At 37.4% G+C, this 16,816-nt stretch overlaps 1 protein-coding gene across 2 annotated transcripts in view; it reads left to right on the forward strand.

The window, feature by feature from the left end:
* Positions 1–15,935, forward strand: part of LOC117371936 (GRAM domain-containing protein 2A-like) — a 31,718-nt gene extending 15,783 nt beyond the window's left edge. The window contains exons 4-12 of one of the 2 annotated variants that reach the window (XM_055222751.1): positions 1,527–1,599; positions 2,279–2,382; positions 7,351–7,449; positions 8,504–8,575; positions 9,434–9,493; positions 11,518–11,656; positions 12,745–12,838; positions 13,011–13,112; positions 14,456–15,935. In XM_055222751.1, coding sequence (XP_055078726.1) covers positions 1,527–1,599; positions 2,279–2,382; positions 7,351–7,449; positions 8,504–8,575; positions 9,434–9,493; positions 11,518–11,656; positions 12,745–12,838; positions 13,011–13,112; positions 14,456–14,504 — 792 coding nt within the window. In that variant the 3' untranslated portion in view covers positions 14,505–15,935. The remainder of the gene's footprint in view (positions 1–1,526; positions 1,600–2,278; positions 2,383–7,350; positions 7,450–8,503; positions 8,576–9,433; positions 9,494–11,517; positions 11,657–12,744; positions 12,839–13,010; positions 13,113–14,455) is intronic. The other variant, XM_055222752.1, reaches the window with a different exon arrangement.
* Positions 15,936–16,816: the final 881 nt, after the last annotated feature.

Consider the following 16,816-nt stretch of genomic DNA (forward strand, 5'->3'; position numbering starts at 1 on the left):
ACGTCCCTGAAAAAGACATTGCTTGGATGGCAGCCTATGTTGCTACAAAACCTGTATGTACCTTTCAGCATTAATGGAGCCTTCACAGATGTGCAAGTTACCCATGGGCACTAACACACCCCCCAAACCATCACAGACGCTGGCCTTTGAATCGATAACAATCCAGATGGTCCTTTTCCTCTTTGGCCCACAGGACACGACGTCCATGATTTCCAAAAACAATCTGAAATGTGGAATCGTCAGACCACAGCACACTTTTCCACTTTGCATCAGTCCATCTCAGGTGAGATTGGGCCCAGAAAAGCCGGCGGTGTTTCTGGGTGTTGTTGATATGTGGCTTTCGCTTTGCATGGTACAGTTTTAACCTGCACTTGGAGATGTAGCGACGAACTGTGTTAACTGACAATGGTTTCCTGAAGCGTTCCTGAGCCCATGTGGTAATATCCTTTACACTTTCATGTCTGTTTTTATTACAGTACCACCTGAGGGGTCAAAGGTCAGGGGCATTCAATGTTGGTTTTGCCATTTACATGCAGAGATTTCTCCAGTTTTTCTGAATCTTTTGATGATATTATGGACCGTACATGATGAAATCCATAAATTCCTTGCAATTGTATGTTGAGAAATGTTGTTCTTAGACTATTGGACTATTTGCTCACGCAGTTGTTCACAAAGTGGTGAACCTCGCCCCATCCTTGCTTGTGAATGACTGAGCCATTTGGGGATGCTCCTTTTATATCCATTTAACCTGTTCACCTGTGGAATGTTCCAAACAGGTTTATTTTGAGCATTCCGCAATTATCCCATTCTTTTGTTGCCCCTGTCCCAGCTTTACTGGAACGTGTTGCAGAAGTTTATCAGTTTGAACATTAATATCATATTGTGTTTATTCAGTTCAAAATAGGTTGAAAAAGATTTGCAAATCATTGTATTCTGTATTATTTTTATTTCAGAATAATCAGTTAATCAATTAACCAAATAAAATTAACATCCCCATTTGTCACACAGTATTGTTCATCTGGTCTGGCCTCTTTGATTATCTTCTTATCTGATCCGAGTAGTGCTTGCCTTAAATGACTGAACCCAGGTTTCCATAGTCACAGCACTCACCCTCCAAATGCTGCTTTGTGATTGGGCCAAATCTGTTGAACACTGCAAGGTTTTTGTTAATCTGCCACATTCATAAACAGTGTTAGGCTAATGCTACTGCTAACACAAGCCTCTTATGCCCCACACTGGGGTCTTAAATAAAACCTCCTTGAAACAAAGTTCACTTACTGTAATATAACCTTAAGGGATTATTCAGGTGGGTTTGAACTGGATTGGTTCAGCTCTTGGGAGAAACAAGCTATTTATTTTTTATTTGTTTCAAAAATACAGTTTTATAAATAAAACTGTCTTTGAAAGCCTTGACTTTATTGCATATAGACAGGTATATCTGTGAAATAAACTTATTTAAACGTGTTTAAAATGTGTTATGATGTTTTGCTTAATCACATGACTAGATGTTACTTTTTGTGTTACAGACGGTCAGTAAATACAACTCTCAGTATCACAAGCTTTTCCAGACTGTTCCCAAAGAGGAGATCCTCATGAAAGGTATTCTATTCTACTACTGCTGCTATTACTATTACTACGAATAATACTATAATAACTATTTCTATCCATCCATCCATCCATCCATCCATGGATGGATGGATGGAAATTTTCCTAAGAATATTTCCTAATTCTACAAATACTGCTATTACCTCTACTTCTGCTACTACTGCTAGTTATGCTAGTTTTACTACTGCTGCTTTTACTACTAGTAGTACTCTTACTAGTACTATAACTATTACTACTGCTACAAATATCCCTGTTACTACTACAACTATTACTACACAAATATATTTTCACAATAAATGCCCCGTAAAAAAACTGAACTATTAAATGTGCCCTGTGTAACTTTTCTGGTGGAGGGTAGCCTACGCCTACTGCTTGTCTCCATGGAGATGTTATTACTATAGTATAGTAATATAGTATGTTCCAGAGGGCAGATACATGGAGAGGTGATTTTACCCACTATAATGCATTTTTTTTATGTACTTTTGAGCAATAATATAATCGCATAAATGCTATACTGTGGAACATTCCAGGCATAGCAATAAGCAGGTGGTGGGCCCTAACCAGAAAAGTTACATAGTGCACCTTTAAATGATTAAATCCATCTAGTGCCCAAATTTTACATCTAAAACCCAAACGTTAATAAATGTATTCATTTTTACATATTTTTTTCCAGTTTACTCTTGTGCCTTGCTGCGGGACATCCTCCTTCAGGGACGTCTGTATATCTCTAGACACTGGCTGTGTTTTTATGCAAATCTGTTTGGAAAAGACATCAAGGTGAGAGGTCAAAACCTGAGGATCTTATTCATTTACTGAAGTAATTTCTTAGTTTGTCTATTAAAAATGCATAGATGTACAGTATAAGTAACAGTATATTTGGACATTTAGCACTTTTAGTTATTTTAATAGCACTGGGAACATTCATCTTAACCAGGGATAAACCAGGAACTGCCCTGCACCCAATTTTTCCCTTGTATATCAGTAACCTTTGTTTGTTGCTCTAGACCAGTACATATATATAAGTCAGCAATGTACTGTCTGAATCTAATTATAGTGTTCAATTGTCCAACTCCACTCTGGTCTCTGAAAGTTGTGGAAAGCGCTCATCACTGTGAATAATTAGAATATTCAGAATGTCTAAATTACTTTGGACCACAGTAAAACAAAAAATTATATATATATATATATATATATATATATATATATATATATATATATATATATATATATATATATATATATATATATATATATATATATATATATATATATATATATATATATATATATTTATTTATTTATTTATTTTTATTTTATTTATTTTTTTAAGGCGGTAAAAAGGGAATTAACACATTTTAACACATACACACCACATTAAAAAAACTAAACTAGGATTAGAATCTTTACTAGTCTAAACCAGGACTAGAACTGGACCACACCAAGTAATTAATACTAAACCCAAATCAAACTCAAACCCAGACTAAACCCGGATTAAACCAGGACAAGTGTGAACACACACTCTAAGTAAGGTCTAGAGTCACCAACCTTTTTGAAACTGAGAGCTACTTCACGGTTACTGAATCATACGAAGGGCTACCAGTTTGATACGCTCTTCTGAAATAACAAATTTGCTCAGTTTGCCTTTAGTTATACATTATTTATAATGATTAGTAATACTCACCTATGTAAAGACACTGATCATGTTAATGATTTCTAACAATGATTATCAAAAATGACAACAAGGTGGGAAACAGATATCAATATTCAACACTTTATCTCTATTAATCACAGTATTTGTTACATTTTCAGATGATCACTTACATCACTACATTTTAGCAAAAAATATCCCATTTGCACAAGCCACTGACATGCCCTGTTAACAAATCATGAACTATGTTGCAACATGTTTCAAAAAGTTAACAATTATGTAATGTTAAACAAAATCAACTTACATATTTTTAAATATGTAATACATTTTTTATTTCACATTTTGAACTAATGGCCAAGTCTGTGTTATGTTTAACAAAATTATAACTTTTAAATGTCATGAACACACTTTTAAATTGAACACAATTCTTCAATATTTTAATTCAACTTTGCCATGGCACTACCATGTTGTCACTGACTACATCTGGTATCCGTCCTTGGTTAGTGGGAAGACTGGCATTGCATGCTGTTCACCAGTGTGTTGTAATCTGGTGTGTAACTTGACACTGCAACTGTGAGTGAGTCTCTCAGATGTGCATCAGTGAGGCGTGTTCTGTGTTTGTTTTTGATGAAGTTCATGTCAGAAAATGCTGATTCACAGAGATAGGTTGAGCCAAACAGGCTGGCAACCTTCATGGCTGCTGTGCATACTCCACTGTACTTCTCTGTGTCAACAAGGCGCCAAAAGTTTGGTGCAGCCTGGTAGGCTTTGAGATGGAGATCATTTTGCAATGTTATAATTTCAATCTCCACCTGTCCAGCATCCAAGTTGAACGTTGCACTTAACTGCTCAGCAAAGCATGTGGTGTCCCCATTCATGAAAGGGTTGGAAATGAAGAACACACATGGTTCAAGCTGATGAAGGTCACAAAACCTATTCTCAAACTCTTGCCCAAGTCTGTTTATTACTTCAATGTACTTTTCTGCCACTTTTTCAAATGTCTCAGATGCAGAAGCATTGTCTTTCAGCACTGACTGCACAGAGGGAAAGTGCAGAACTTTTTTTCTCTGTAAATCTGCAGAGAATGCATTCATTTTGGCTTTAAATGCATTTAAAGCACTTATCATATCGACAACAGTCTTACCTTTGCCTTGCAGCTGGCAGTTCAGGAGGTTTAGTTTCCCAGTAATGTCCACCAAAAATGCAAGGTCAAGTGTCCACTCTGTGTCCTCTAGCAGTGAGACATCTTCGCCTTTGGACTGCATGAACTCTTTGATTTCACGCAAAAGAGACAAAAAACGATGCAAAACTCGTCCTCTGCTGAGCCATCTGATTTCTGTGTGTAGCAGTAGGTCCCCATATTCTGCTGACATCTCCTCTAATAGTACCTTGAAAATCCTGTGCTGCTTTGCTTTGGAGCGGATGTTGTTTATGATTTTCACAACGGGAGTCATCACGTGCCCAAAGCCGATCACTTTCGCACACAACGCCTGCTGGTGAATGATGCAATGGTAATGCAGAAATTTGGGGAAGTCTGGGTCACGTTTACAGTGAGCGATGAAACCTGTCTGTCGGCCGACCATAGCAGGAGCCCCGTCTGTTGTCACCGCTACCAGCTTTTCCAATGGCACCTTTTTCTGCACGAAAAACTCCTTCACCGTGTTATAAATGTCAACTCCTCTCGTAGTTGTCTTTAAGGGCAGTAGTGTCAGGAGTTCTTCTTTTGTGGAGAAATCATTAAACACCATCCGGATAAAAACCAATAACTGCGCTGTACTGCTGCTGTCCACGGACTCATCGCACTGGAGGCTAAACCACTTGCACTTCGCCAGATCCTGCTCCAACTGATCGACCAAGTTACTGGACATAGCTGATACTCGTCTTGCCATCGTAGATGCCCCCAGTTGGACGTCGGAAAGAGTGGAGATTAGGTCGCTTCCATTTTTCTCGTCTTTAAATACAGTGTTAGCAATTAATAACATCGCTTCTTTGACAACTTCTCCATCTGTAAATGCCTTTTTTTTCTTGATCAGAAAATGTGTAGCTCTAAACGAGGCTTCGGTTGCTTTTTGTGAGTTTTTGGCCGGCCTCGTAAAAAAAGACTGTTGCTTACCCAGAGCGGTCTTTAGCTCACGGGCTTTTTCTGCCCGTAGGGCGCTTGCAGGTGGATATTTATCATGGTAGCTTTTGTGACACGTATTGAAATGTCTCTCCACATTGTGCCGTTTTGCTGTCGCCACGGTCGTCCCGCAAATCAGACACACGCAGGTTTCTTTTACAGTCGTAAAAAAGAACTCCTCTTCCCATTCACTGTGAAAGAGATACGTTTTCTTTCTTTTTTCTGCCATGTTTTTGGGGTACGAAAGTGCATACAGCGCCCGCTAGCTTACTCTCCACATCCCACAAGCTCTACTTTACTGCCCATAGGTAAATATTGTGCGCGTTAACCTTAAACTTTAAGGTTAACGCGCACAATATTTACCTATGGGCAGTATCACACTTGTATGTATATAGATTTAAAAAATACTATCTTAAAAATACTTTAAGGCTTAAAGTATTTTTAAGATAGTATTTTTTAAATCTATATACATACAAGTGTGATTAAAAAAATAATAGCAACAGAACAAAATTAATTTTTAGACGCAGCTCTCTATGAGATGTGCTATTTTTGGAACAGGCCCGCGGGCGACTCATGTGGTCCTTGCGGGCGACCGGGTGCCCGCGGGCACCGTGTTGGTGACCCGCGGGCCAAATGTGGCCCTCCACATCATTTTATGTGGCCCTCGATAGGATAAATCGGTGTGATGGTCTTAAAATCTCAATTTATCAGGACATACACAGTTACACAGCCGTATTTTTACATCTAGGCAAGTGCATATGCAATATTTGTAATTGAATAAGTAATAAATACAGAAACAGTTAATTTACAAGTTAAAAAAAATAGTTCGATTTATTTTACATCTGGCCCTTTGAGAGCAGCCATTTTGCTGATGTGGCCCTCAGTGAACATGTGTTTGACACCCCTGGTCTGGACTAAAGCAAGTCTAATACAGAACCAAACCAGATCTTAACCAGGACTTAACCAGAATTAAAAGTGAATGTGACTAACCAGGATTTAACCAGGACTCTAGTGGAACTACATTACATAAACCAAGGCTGAACCAGGCTTGTATCAGGACTCTATAAGAGCTAAACAACGATTTAATGATGGCCAAAACAGATGTAAACCTGAAATGAAGATACTAATTCAGCACCAAATCAATACTAAATTAGGGCAAGTAATATTTAAAACAATCAACCCTGGTTTAAACAAGTTCTATACTGAACTGGGTGTAAACCAGGACAAAACCAGGTCTAAATCAGGACAAATATAGATCTAAACAAAGTTGAAACCGTGACTAAACCATTGCACCACCTGACTCCTGAAGTCATTGGTTTGTTTGTACATTTATCACCTCCACATAGTGTGGTTGACCTCCACCTAAACATATGTATCCTCTCCATGCTCAGCATGAAGAGGTTCAAATGTTTGTGTTGCGTCTAGACTTCTGTTTGTCCAACTTTAGTCCAGAGTCCAGATCTGTGGCCACATAATGAAAATAAATAGATTTAAAATAGATTTCTACAGTGGATGAAAAAAGTCAACATTGCAAGATTAATTATCTTGATATTTGTGAGTTCACAAACTCATGAGAATCTGGTCCAGATCTCACTGCTGCAATGGTCCAATCCACTAGTGATTCAGACCAAACACACGGCAGCACTGAGGTTTGTGCGGAAACCAAATATTAATCGCCCAAACAAACAAAAACAAACATGGCCACGCAGACAGGTGTACTTCAGCCTATTTTAGCCAAAAGACAGTAGGTAAGCGCTTTTTGCATTTGTGGAGTGAAGGATGTTTGTGCTTTTTATTCTTTTTTTCATCTTGTTGTGACGCTTTGACCAATCAGATCAAATATTCATCATGATGTTTCTTCTTTTCCCAAATTGTAAAGTGATCTTAAAAAAAAGTCTGGAAAAGTGCTATATAAGACTAATGTATTATTATTATTATTATTATTATTATTAACCTTTTGTATTTCTGTGTATTGAAGGTTTGTATCCCTGTGGTGTCTGTTCGTTTGGTGAAGAAACACAAAACTGCAGGACTGGTTCCCAATGGTCTCGCCATCACCATAGATACGGGTCAGAAGGTCAGTTCTTGAGCTCCCAGCTTCAATTCCCACTTGGGGATTCTCTGCCTGGAGTTTGCATGTTTTTTCTGTCTGCGTAGGTTTCCTGTGGGTGCTCCGTTCTAAACTTTGTTCTATACTTTACATACCGTATTTTTTTAAAGGTGCACTATGTACTTTTTCTGGTGAAGGTTGTGCCATCTGCTTGTCTCCATGGAGGTGTATTTGGTTTGCCTGAATTTTCATAAAATGCATTTGTGATACAGAGAGTTGTATTTTCATTTCATAAAATGCATCTATTTTGAATTAATTTAGTTATTGGTGTTTTTATTTCTCCAAAAATATTGCATTCTTACTGTGAGTGGGCTCACCTCTCCACAGATCTGACTTGAGACATGTTTAATGTTATACTGTGGAACATGCCTTCAAAGGACATAGATTTGCACCCAAAATCACAGTGCCTTTATAGCTAGAAAAATCCCTTGAAAAACTTGAAATCTGTGAGTGGTGACACATCGCCACACATCTGCCTGGTGGTGTCACCTGCTTGTTTCCATGGAGATAGAGAAGTTTAATGTCATACTGTGGATCATTCCAGGCAAAGCAATAACACCTTCATGGAGACGAGCAGACGTGGCAGACAGACCCTACACCAGAAAAAGTTTTGCAGTGCACCTTTAAGTTGTAAATGCTGATCTGTCAGTTTCTGTTCTGTTGTGTGAAGAACAGGTGCAGGAATCACTCTGTACATCTTTATTGTACAGTCGGGTTAAGCGTACAGCAAAATTCAATGCAGAATCAAATGTAAAGTCTAATACTCATTTAAAATCCTCCCGGAGTGGGTATGTCCTGCTCTCCTGTTTGAAGGAGGCTGTTGTGAAGAAATGAGAAATGTGGCCTTCACCAAAATGTGTTCTGTCTGAGTTTTCTGTGATTATGAGAAATGACAACTGTTATATGGGAAACAGAACGTTTTGTAAACAATTTATTATATTTGTATATTGTTCACAGTTCCCACTGCTGATGGTAACAGTTTGTCTTTTATACATTTCTGTGTATGTGTGTTGTGTTTCAGTACGTGTTCGTGTCGCTGCTCTCCAGAGACAGTGTGTACGACGTGCTCAGGCGGATCTGCACTCACCTCCAGGTCAGACACAGGGACTGGACAATATGCTAAAATATCTATAATCGAAATGATAAATCACCATTATACCACCAGATTGTGCAGGGAAAACCTATTGATACTATTGATGCTAACTGGGGGGCACTGGTTTGTCTGAAGCTCTCTTACTACAGTTAGACTTTAATCTGAGCTTTGTTTTAACACAATCTAGTAGGAGTTACAACAGGTGAGTTGATTTTGTAGTAGTAAAGAAGACCTTCCTCAAATTACATTATAGTCACAAGCTAGCTAGCATTAGCCAACAGTTTTTCAGTCACGCTCACCTTTCATTGAAAATCAAACTCTTAAACATGAAAAAAACCATGAACACTCACATTGATCACAGGCTCTTGAAAAAGTGTTTTTTCTTGAGTTTCAAATCTTAAAACTAACATGTTTGCTAATGTGTGAATTGTGTCACCATGGTAACTGCGCAACATTCCGCCATAGTTATACATGCAGAACCTTCCAGCATGATGTAATTGCAATGTATCATAATAGCCATGCTGTTCTTTTCTATGCTGTTCACTGAGTATACATCTAGTTGTTTAAATATGGAACTTACTGTTATGTATTTTTAACTTAATTACATGATACATATTTATGGGTTTCAGCTTCCTGTTATGCAACATCATTTAGGACTTTTTCCCATTTAAATTATATAGTTTTTATTGATAATCGCTATTTGCTAATTTTTCATAATTCTGAAATAGACTGGATAGTCATCTGAGTATATTTAATTTTCATAACATTTTTAAACCTTCTAGTGATGACACAGAATGTAAATATTATCTGATGACTGCACAGATGTTTAAATGGCACGTGTGTTTATGTGTTTTTCAGGTGAACGGGAAGAGTCTGAGTCTGAAGCAGTATCTGGAGGAGCCCAGTTCATTGTCAATGGTAAAAATATACTATTCAATCCTACTGCAAAAAACTGAAATTTCACTAAACTACATAAAAACTAAATCAAAACCAATCATAATGATCAGAACTATTACTAAAACTACAGACATTTTCATCGACTAAAACCATGAACAAAAGTAGATATTTTTGTCGACTAAAAGATATTTTTGATGAGAAACAATAAATGAAAGGAACATGTGGAAACAGTTCCACTTTTCTGTCCCAAAGAAGACCATTAACAAACTCACCCTGATTGAATGTTTCATTTTATTTCAAGCATGAGTCAAATATAAATACTTTTTTTTTTTTTTTTACATAATCAGCAATCTTTCAAATTGCAACATTCCACATGAACGGGTTTGCTAAAATTAATGTAGGTTTAGATGACTAAATTAGCATAACATTTTCATCATATCATCACATGAATTAAAAGTGGGCAAAAACTAAAATTATTAACTATTACCTAACTTGACAAAAATCAGTTTAATCAAAAGATTAAAATTAAATGCAAATTTTAACACACAAATTCTGCATATAATAGTATACTGCTGAAACCCTGAATATTAGTATTATTGGTAACACCCTCAGTGATCCGCACGTGCCAAGAAGTCATACCAAATAAGATCTTAAAGGTGCACTGTGTAATTTTTCTGGTAGGGGGATCCGGTACCTGTTTGTCTCTATTGTGATGTTATTGTTTTGCCTGGGATCATAATGACAAAAACTACATCTTAAAGTTGATATTTTAGTTGACTAAACGTATTGACATTTTTGTCAAATAATAAAAACTGAACATAAATAAATGGAAGGAGTGAATGGACTCATTTCTGTCCCAGAGCCTAAACTACATCATAAACAAACTCAACATCCAAGGAACACACCTGTACGTATCCCGTGAATCAATGCAATACCATTTATCTTTTAAATTAAAAATACATTATTTTGTTGACTAAAACTATTATGGATTTACTTGATGAAATGAGCGTGACATTTTCATTGACTAAAACTAAAATATTTGACTGAATCTTGACTAAGGTGGTTTTCACACATCTGTGGATCTGTGGAGTTCTATGAGAAGTTATGACAGTCTCACCTGCGCAGACAGACCCAGGATCACCTGCGCAGACAGACCCAGGAGGAGACAACTGATTTTAAGTTGTTCCATTGTCAGTTGAACATGACAAACAGCAGCTCTGCTGCCTCATTCTCACGACACTCACCCCGCTCCAGAGTGCTGGTGGAGCTGCTCTGAGACCTCCTGTTTCAAGCGCTCTTGGATCGGCCATTTACTGTGGTCCAAAATGAGATGGGATGAGATCATCTCAGAGCGAATGCTCTTTTACATCAACCTAAGTAGTCGCAGTGTAAAAACAACGTAAAACCCAACATCACTGTAATGTAAAATCTAATAATAAAGCTCATTTAAAGGATGTTTCTGTTGCGAGAGGGTGACTAAACTATGGACAAGCAGCAGAAGAAGATAGAGGGTGTTTTTGTGTCTTAATAAAACCGACGCTTACATAATGAGAGCGGCAAAGGCGGTCACCACAGTAATGGTCTCCAGGAAACAGCCAAATACTCTGCTTGCATCATCACTCTACGCCAGACATGTGTTTGTGTTGTGAAAGGGCTCAAAAACCTTAAGAAATATACTATTTCAATGAGTGCAGTTTATCAGTTCAACCAAATCACATGTTAAAATTGTAATGTTAGGTAAATGCCACTTTTTATTGAAGCTTCATGAAGTGTATAAAAAGTGAAATTTACATTAAAAACCTGATATTTTTTGGCAAAGAAATCAAGACTTTCTGGGTTTACTGGCATTCTGGATTGCAAAATTTTGTCCCCTTTTGCTATTCCAAACTCACTCTGTTACGATTGATAAAAACAAAAAAATCTATGTGCTTTAATTTCCTGTGTTCATCCCTCCATGTCACACTCAAAAACATGTCCCTCTTTTTGTATCATTTGAGGTGGCTACCATATACAGTACAGTATAAAATGTTTTGTGTTTTGTGCAGGATGAGTTTCCGGAGGTGCTCAAATGGAGGAGGGAGCCGTCTCTGTCAAATGTATCATCTTCACTGCCAGATCTTTTGGGAAACTCTGCTCCAGGACTAAGCCCCGCTCCCACTGTCTTCAGCACGCATACACTTACTGGTCTGTACACGTATCATATAGGAATTATAACATTACATTATTTTACAGATGTGAAAATGTGATATTCTGGAAAAAAAATTGTCTCAAATATTGTTAAAAATTACATTAAAAGCTTGGCCTGGGAGCCAAATTTGGCCCTTAGGCCAATTCTTTTTTGCCCTCAAACCTTATTCTGCATTGACCCAAGTGATCCTAGGCAGTACTTTGTACTGCAAATATAAGTAGAATCATAATCTCAATAATACCATTACATTAGAATACAATCGGTCACACAATATTTTGCTGCTGTAGCTTGCTAACAAATCGGAGAGAGCTACATAGTCCTTTGCTGCGTTTAAACCCTTGATTTGTTCTGTGAACTGAATTTGAACTCATACACATACACTGCTTGGCCAAAAAAAAGTTGCCACCAAAAAACGATCACAGTGTCTAATATTTGGTTGTTCCTCCTGTATCTTTGATTACGTCATACATTCACTGTGGCATTGTTTCGATTTCACTTCTGCAACGTCACAAGATTTATTTCCATCCAGTGTTGCATTAATTTTTCACCTCTTGCATTGATGATGTTAGAGTCTGACGCTGCACAAAGTCTTCTCCAGCACATCCCAAAGATTCTTGATGGGGTTAAGGTCTGGACTCTGTGGTGGACAATCCATGTGTGAAAATGATGTCTCATGCTCCTGAACCAACTCTGTCACAATTTGAGCCTGATGAATCCTGGCATTGTCATCTTGGAATATGCCCGTGCCATCAGGGAAGAAAAAATCCATTGATGGAATAACCTGGTCATTCAGTATATTCAGGTGTCAGCTGACGTCATTCTTTGAGCACAGACTGTTGCTGAACCTAGACCTGACCAACTGCAGTAACCCCAACTTATTTGCTTAGTTAAATCCAGGTGGCGACTTTTTTTGGCCAGGCAGTGTATATCCCAATCAAATATCTATATAAAGAGGATATTTTTCACACAAGTTTCCTTAGAATTGTTATTTTGTACACACACACATTTTACCTGTACCTGTAGTTGAAATGTAAATGTTTATCCATTTATTCTAAATATTTCCTTTTATATTTTGTGTTCGCAGACAGCAGCCTGGAGCCAGAGAAGATCCTCCTGACTGAACCAGTGCCTGAACTAGGCCACACAGAATACCAGCTCCTCAAGCTCTTCGTCCTGCTGTGAGTGAACCTCAGCACATGTATTTGATTATATATTTATCTATAAAACACAATACCCCACAAACTGAACAGTAACACATCTCTTAAAACAGCCTGTAGAGATTCAGAAGAGATTATTGTGAACCTGTGCTGCCCTCTGGTGGTCTTTGTGTAAATTTCTGTCCTGGTGCAGTGTGCTGGTCCTGGTGTTGTCCTCCTGTTACTTGGCCTTCAGAGTGTGTCGTCTGGAGCAGCAGCTCAGCTTCCTCAGCAGCCAGCCCCCGCTCAGAGAGAGGTCAGAACTATAACTGTTTACATAACTGGATGAGCCCAGAGAGGTCACAGGTCAGAGAGAGGACAGAGCCATAACTGTTTGTCATTTCAGTTTGTATATTTTCATAATTTTACTCTCTGCAAGTGAGTTAAAGCAACTTGGCACACGTCTATTGAATTCTGGTGCAAATTCAGTTCTGATTCAAATTGGGAAATCACACTATTTACATCAGCCCAGTGAAAGGTCAAAGGTCAGGGAGAGGTCAGAGCTATAATAGTTTTATAAGAGTTTTCAGAATTCACACTCTGGAAGTACATTTCGCATTCATTTTTTTCAATAACTACAAGTCCTATAGTTTTATTTAAAGTGTGTTTCTGAAACTTTATAAACCGTGAACTTATTAAAGCATTTTGCAGAATCTTGAGTTTTAAACATGCTTTTTGGACTTAAAACTAATGTGTTAGTTACTACGTAGCTGATTAGCCTCTGTGATGCCTTTGGAATCTTAATATTTTCATTTTTTGACAAGGAAAAATGAATGGAAAATGTACTTACTGAACCACAGCAGACTTCAAAGTGTTTAAGTCCTTCCTCTTCTCTTGGAAGCCATCCTAGATAATTACTTGCTACACGTATCAGTCTGGCATTAGACAGGTTGCCTCCCCTAGGGATGGGACAATAAACAGTAATCGTTACAGTAATATCATTTATCATGATAAAAAGGGTTGACAGTAATCGTTCGTGGGACATTTTATATAATTGTTAGAATCACCAACAAAGATCATGGCCATTATGTCACCAGTGTGCAGAATAAACCTACTTCTCGTGATGATCTCTTCTTGATCCAATGATCAAGAAGAGATTGTTTTCACTTATAACAGAGTACAGTGCTAGAACAGTGATAGCAAAAGAAAAATAAGAAAGAAAGAATGAATGAATGAACTGTAAACAATAGGTCTTTTGAGTGTAGTTAGCTTCTGTAAGACAGTGTCCACCAGTAATCTGACCAGAACTGAAGAAACTGCTTGGATGAGCAGGGAAACATTTTCACTCCTACAATGCTTTGTCCAGTTTTTATTTTTCTTTTGCTATGGATCAGACCTGGGCAACTGAGGGATTATACAAATATTATGAACAGGTTCCAAATTTAAACAACTGTTATAATAATACAATTATAATGATTAATATCCCAAAAACTGTCAGCAACTATAATACCGGTAATTATTATGATATAATTGTTAATCCAATTATTTTGGCCATGATAATCATGACACCAAATTTCACTATTGTCCCCTGCATACCTGTCCCATTAGTTTACAGTAATTATTATTAACGCTGAGTACTTTTTTGTTCTTTCTGTCCAGGTGTGGAGAGGTGCCATGCTGGCTGGCCAATCACAAAACAGGAACCTGACTCAGAAGCCAATCAGCGCTGAGCTACTCACCTTACTTCCTGTAGACTTCCTGTTCGAGAGCGGAGTTGCACACATTTGGAGAAGATGACATCAGTGTTACCACAGAGACGTCTGTCACTAGCTCCGCCTCGCTCCTGGTTACTCAGTACTGCACATCACAGATGGAGAGAAGTGTAAAAAATATCTTGACGGAAAAGATACTTTTTTTTGTTTTTGTTTTTTTATAGGTAATGACTAACCCATTTATCACTGATAAATGTATTTGTCATTGAAATATGTAGAAATATAAAGGGTTTATAGGGCATTACAGTTTATCAATGTTTTAATTTACTGGAGATCAAAATCCAAATACTTAAAAATGTATCAAATGGAAATTTTGCGATGACTAAACTCCACTCTTGGGCCTTCAGGAATTTCCAAATGAAAATTGAATTTTGAATGCAAATTTAAGTAATAATATAATGAACAAAGAGGTATTATTTTTAGCACAAAATGCTGTGTAAATTAGCAACCATGTAAATATAGAATTACTTGAAAATTACGTGTTTCTAAGATTTATATTTATTTGTTTTTATTTGTTTTGACAGTTTTTAAAGAAATAAAGTAAATGTTACATTAATCAAGCAAATTTCCGAGCATTTCAAATGAATGCAGAATGTATTCACAAGAGGCAGAGCGGAGCATGCAAAATGCAGTTTAGGAGTGATTCTTTAGATGGTTTATGAACATACCACAATCTTAAACTTTAGGAGCAAAATTCATTTTAAGTTATTGAACCATTAATAAGGGCATTTCCCAGAGTAGATGCACCTTTGGTCTCTGCTCAGCTTTGGTCGCCCCCATTGGATACAGGCCCATCTACACCTCTGGTTATAACTGTTTTTTACTTCAATCTACAGCAGGGTTCCCAAAAGTATTGAAAGACAGATACTAAAACTAGTATCAATCTAGATTTCATTTGAGCAAGTATTTATTCTAAAAAGTCACATTCACAGGACAGAAATGAACCTTTCCTGAACAGCTTTAGAATGATCTTGATAAGGATGACGATCACGATATAGCAGACGTCAGATGTATGTGGAGCGCTAATCTGTGTCGTAGTCCTGTCTGCTGCTCAAATCCCTTCCGCAGAGCCACACATAGTGCTGCTCCTTTAAACCTCTCTCCAGCCTTTTTTTGTATATTTAAGTGCCAAACAGCAGATGGTTTCATGTACTGAATGTTGTAAAGATTATCATTATTGATGGGCGGGTTGTTATGAGTTTGCCTGGGCTCTTGCTGTAGTGAAGTCTCTTAAGTGAAATAAGATGGATGTATTTAATGTGGGAAAGTTGGAGTAATGTTTTTGGATGTGTTCCTGTGAAAAAATTTGAAGAGGAGATTGTATTGTAAATGTACTGTAAACTGTAACATAAAGAGCTCACTAAGTTAATTTGTCTTGTCTTTTTAGTTTTTATAGTAGTGGTTCTAGTACTAGTGCTAGCAGTAGGAGTAGGAGTAGTATAAAGTTAAATGAAATTAATACAAAAATATGTATTCACTTTAACAAACTGTATGTAGCCAGCGCTCTTTAAAAAGTGCTACAATCACAACTGGACCTGGGGTGACAGTGCCTAAACCTGCAGTTTTCCTCAGTCTATGGACAGGACATGTCTCATGTAGCAAGGCAAGTTTATTTGTGTAACAGCATTCGTACTCAAAGTAATTCAAAGTGTTTTACAGAATAAGAAAGACATTAATTGCATTATCACAGTACAAAAATAAATCAAAACATAAATAATCATAAAATGAACATTAAAAGAGAAGAGTGCAGAATAAAACCCTTTCAGTGCACAGCTAAACAGAACTGTTTTGAGGCTGGATTCAAACATTGTCAAAGTAGAGGTCTGTCTCACATCTTCAGGAAGACAGTTCCAGGTTTTAGCTGCATAAAACTGAAACACTCCTGCGAAAGCTCAGAATTCATTCTGAGGCTGCACTAGCACTGATTCGTGACTGGCTGCAGGTGCTGGGGTTTAGGTAGTGACCATTCAGATCAGAGAGAGGCATTTTAGGCTTTAATCAACTGGATTTTATCATTGAAACTGGCAACACAAATGAAAGGCTCATGTGAGGCTCATTCTGCTTTGTGACTGGATAATTGTCTTGAGAACAACAAATTGGCCCCATCATGTTCAGTGTTTTTGTAATTAAGAATAAGTCTATATTGCAGTTGTTATCAGAGCTTTATTTGTTTTGAACATGTTTACCTTGTATGTGGGGACACAAACAGGATGCATGCTTACGTAGACCTATAGTTCCTTTAATATTA

The sequence above is a fragment of the Periophthalmus magnuspinnatus genome, chromosome 6 (assembly GCF_009829125.3).
Source record: "Periophthalmus magnuspinnatus isolate fPerMag1 chromosome 6, fPerMag1.2.pri, whole genome shotgun sequence".
Lineage (NCBI taxonomy): Eukaryota > Metazoa > Chordata > Actinopteri > Gobiiformes > Gobiidae > Periophthalmus > Periophthalmus magnuspinnatus.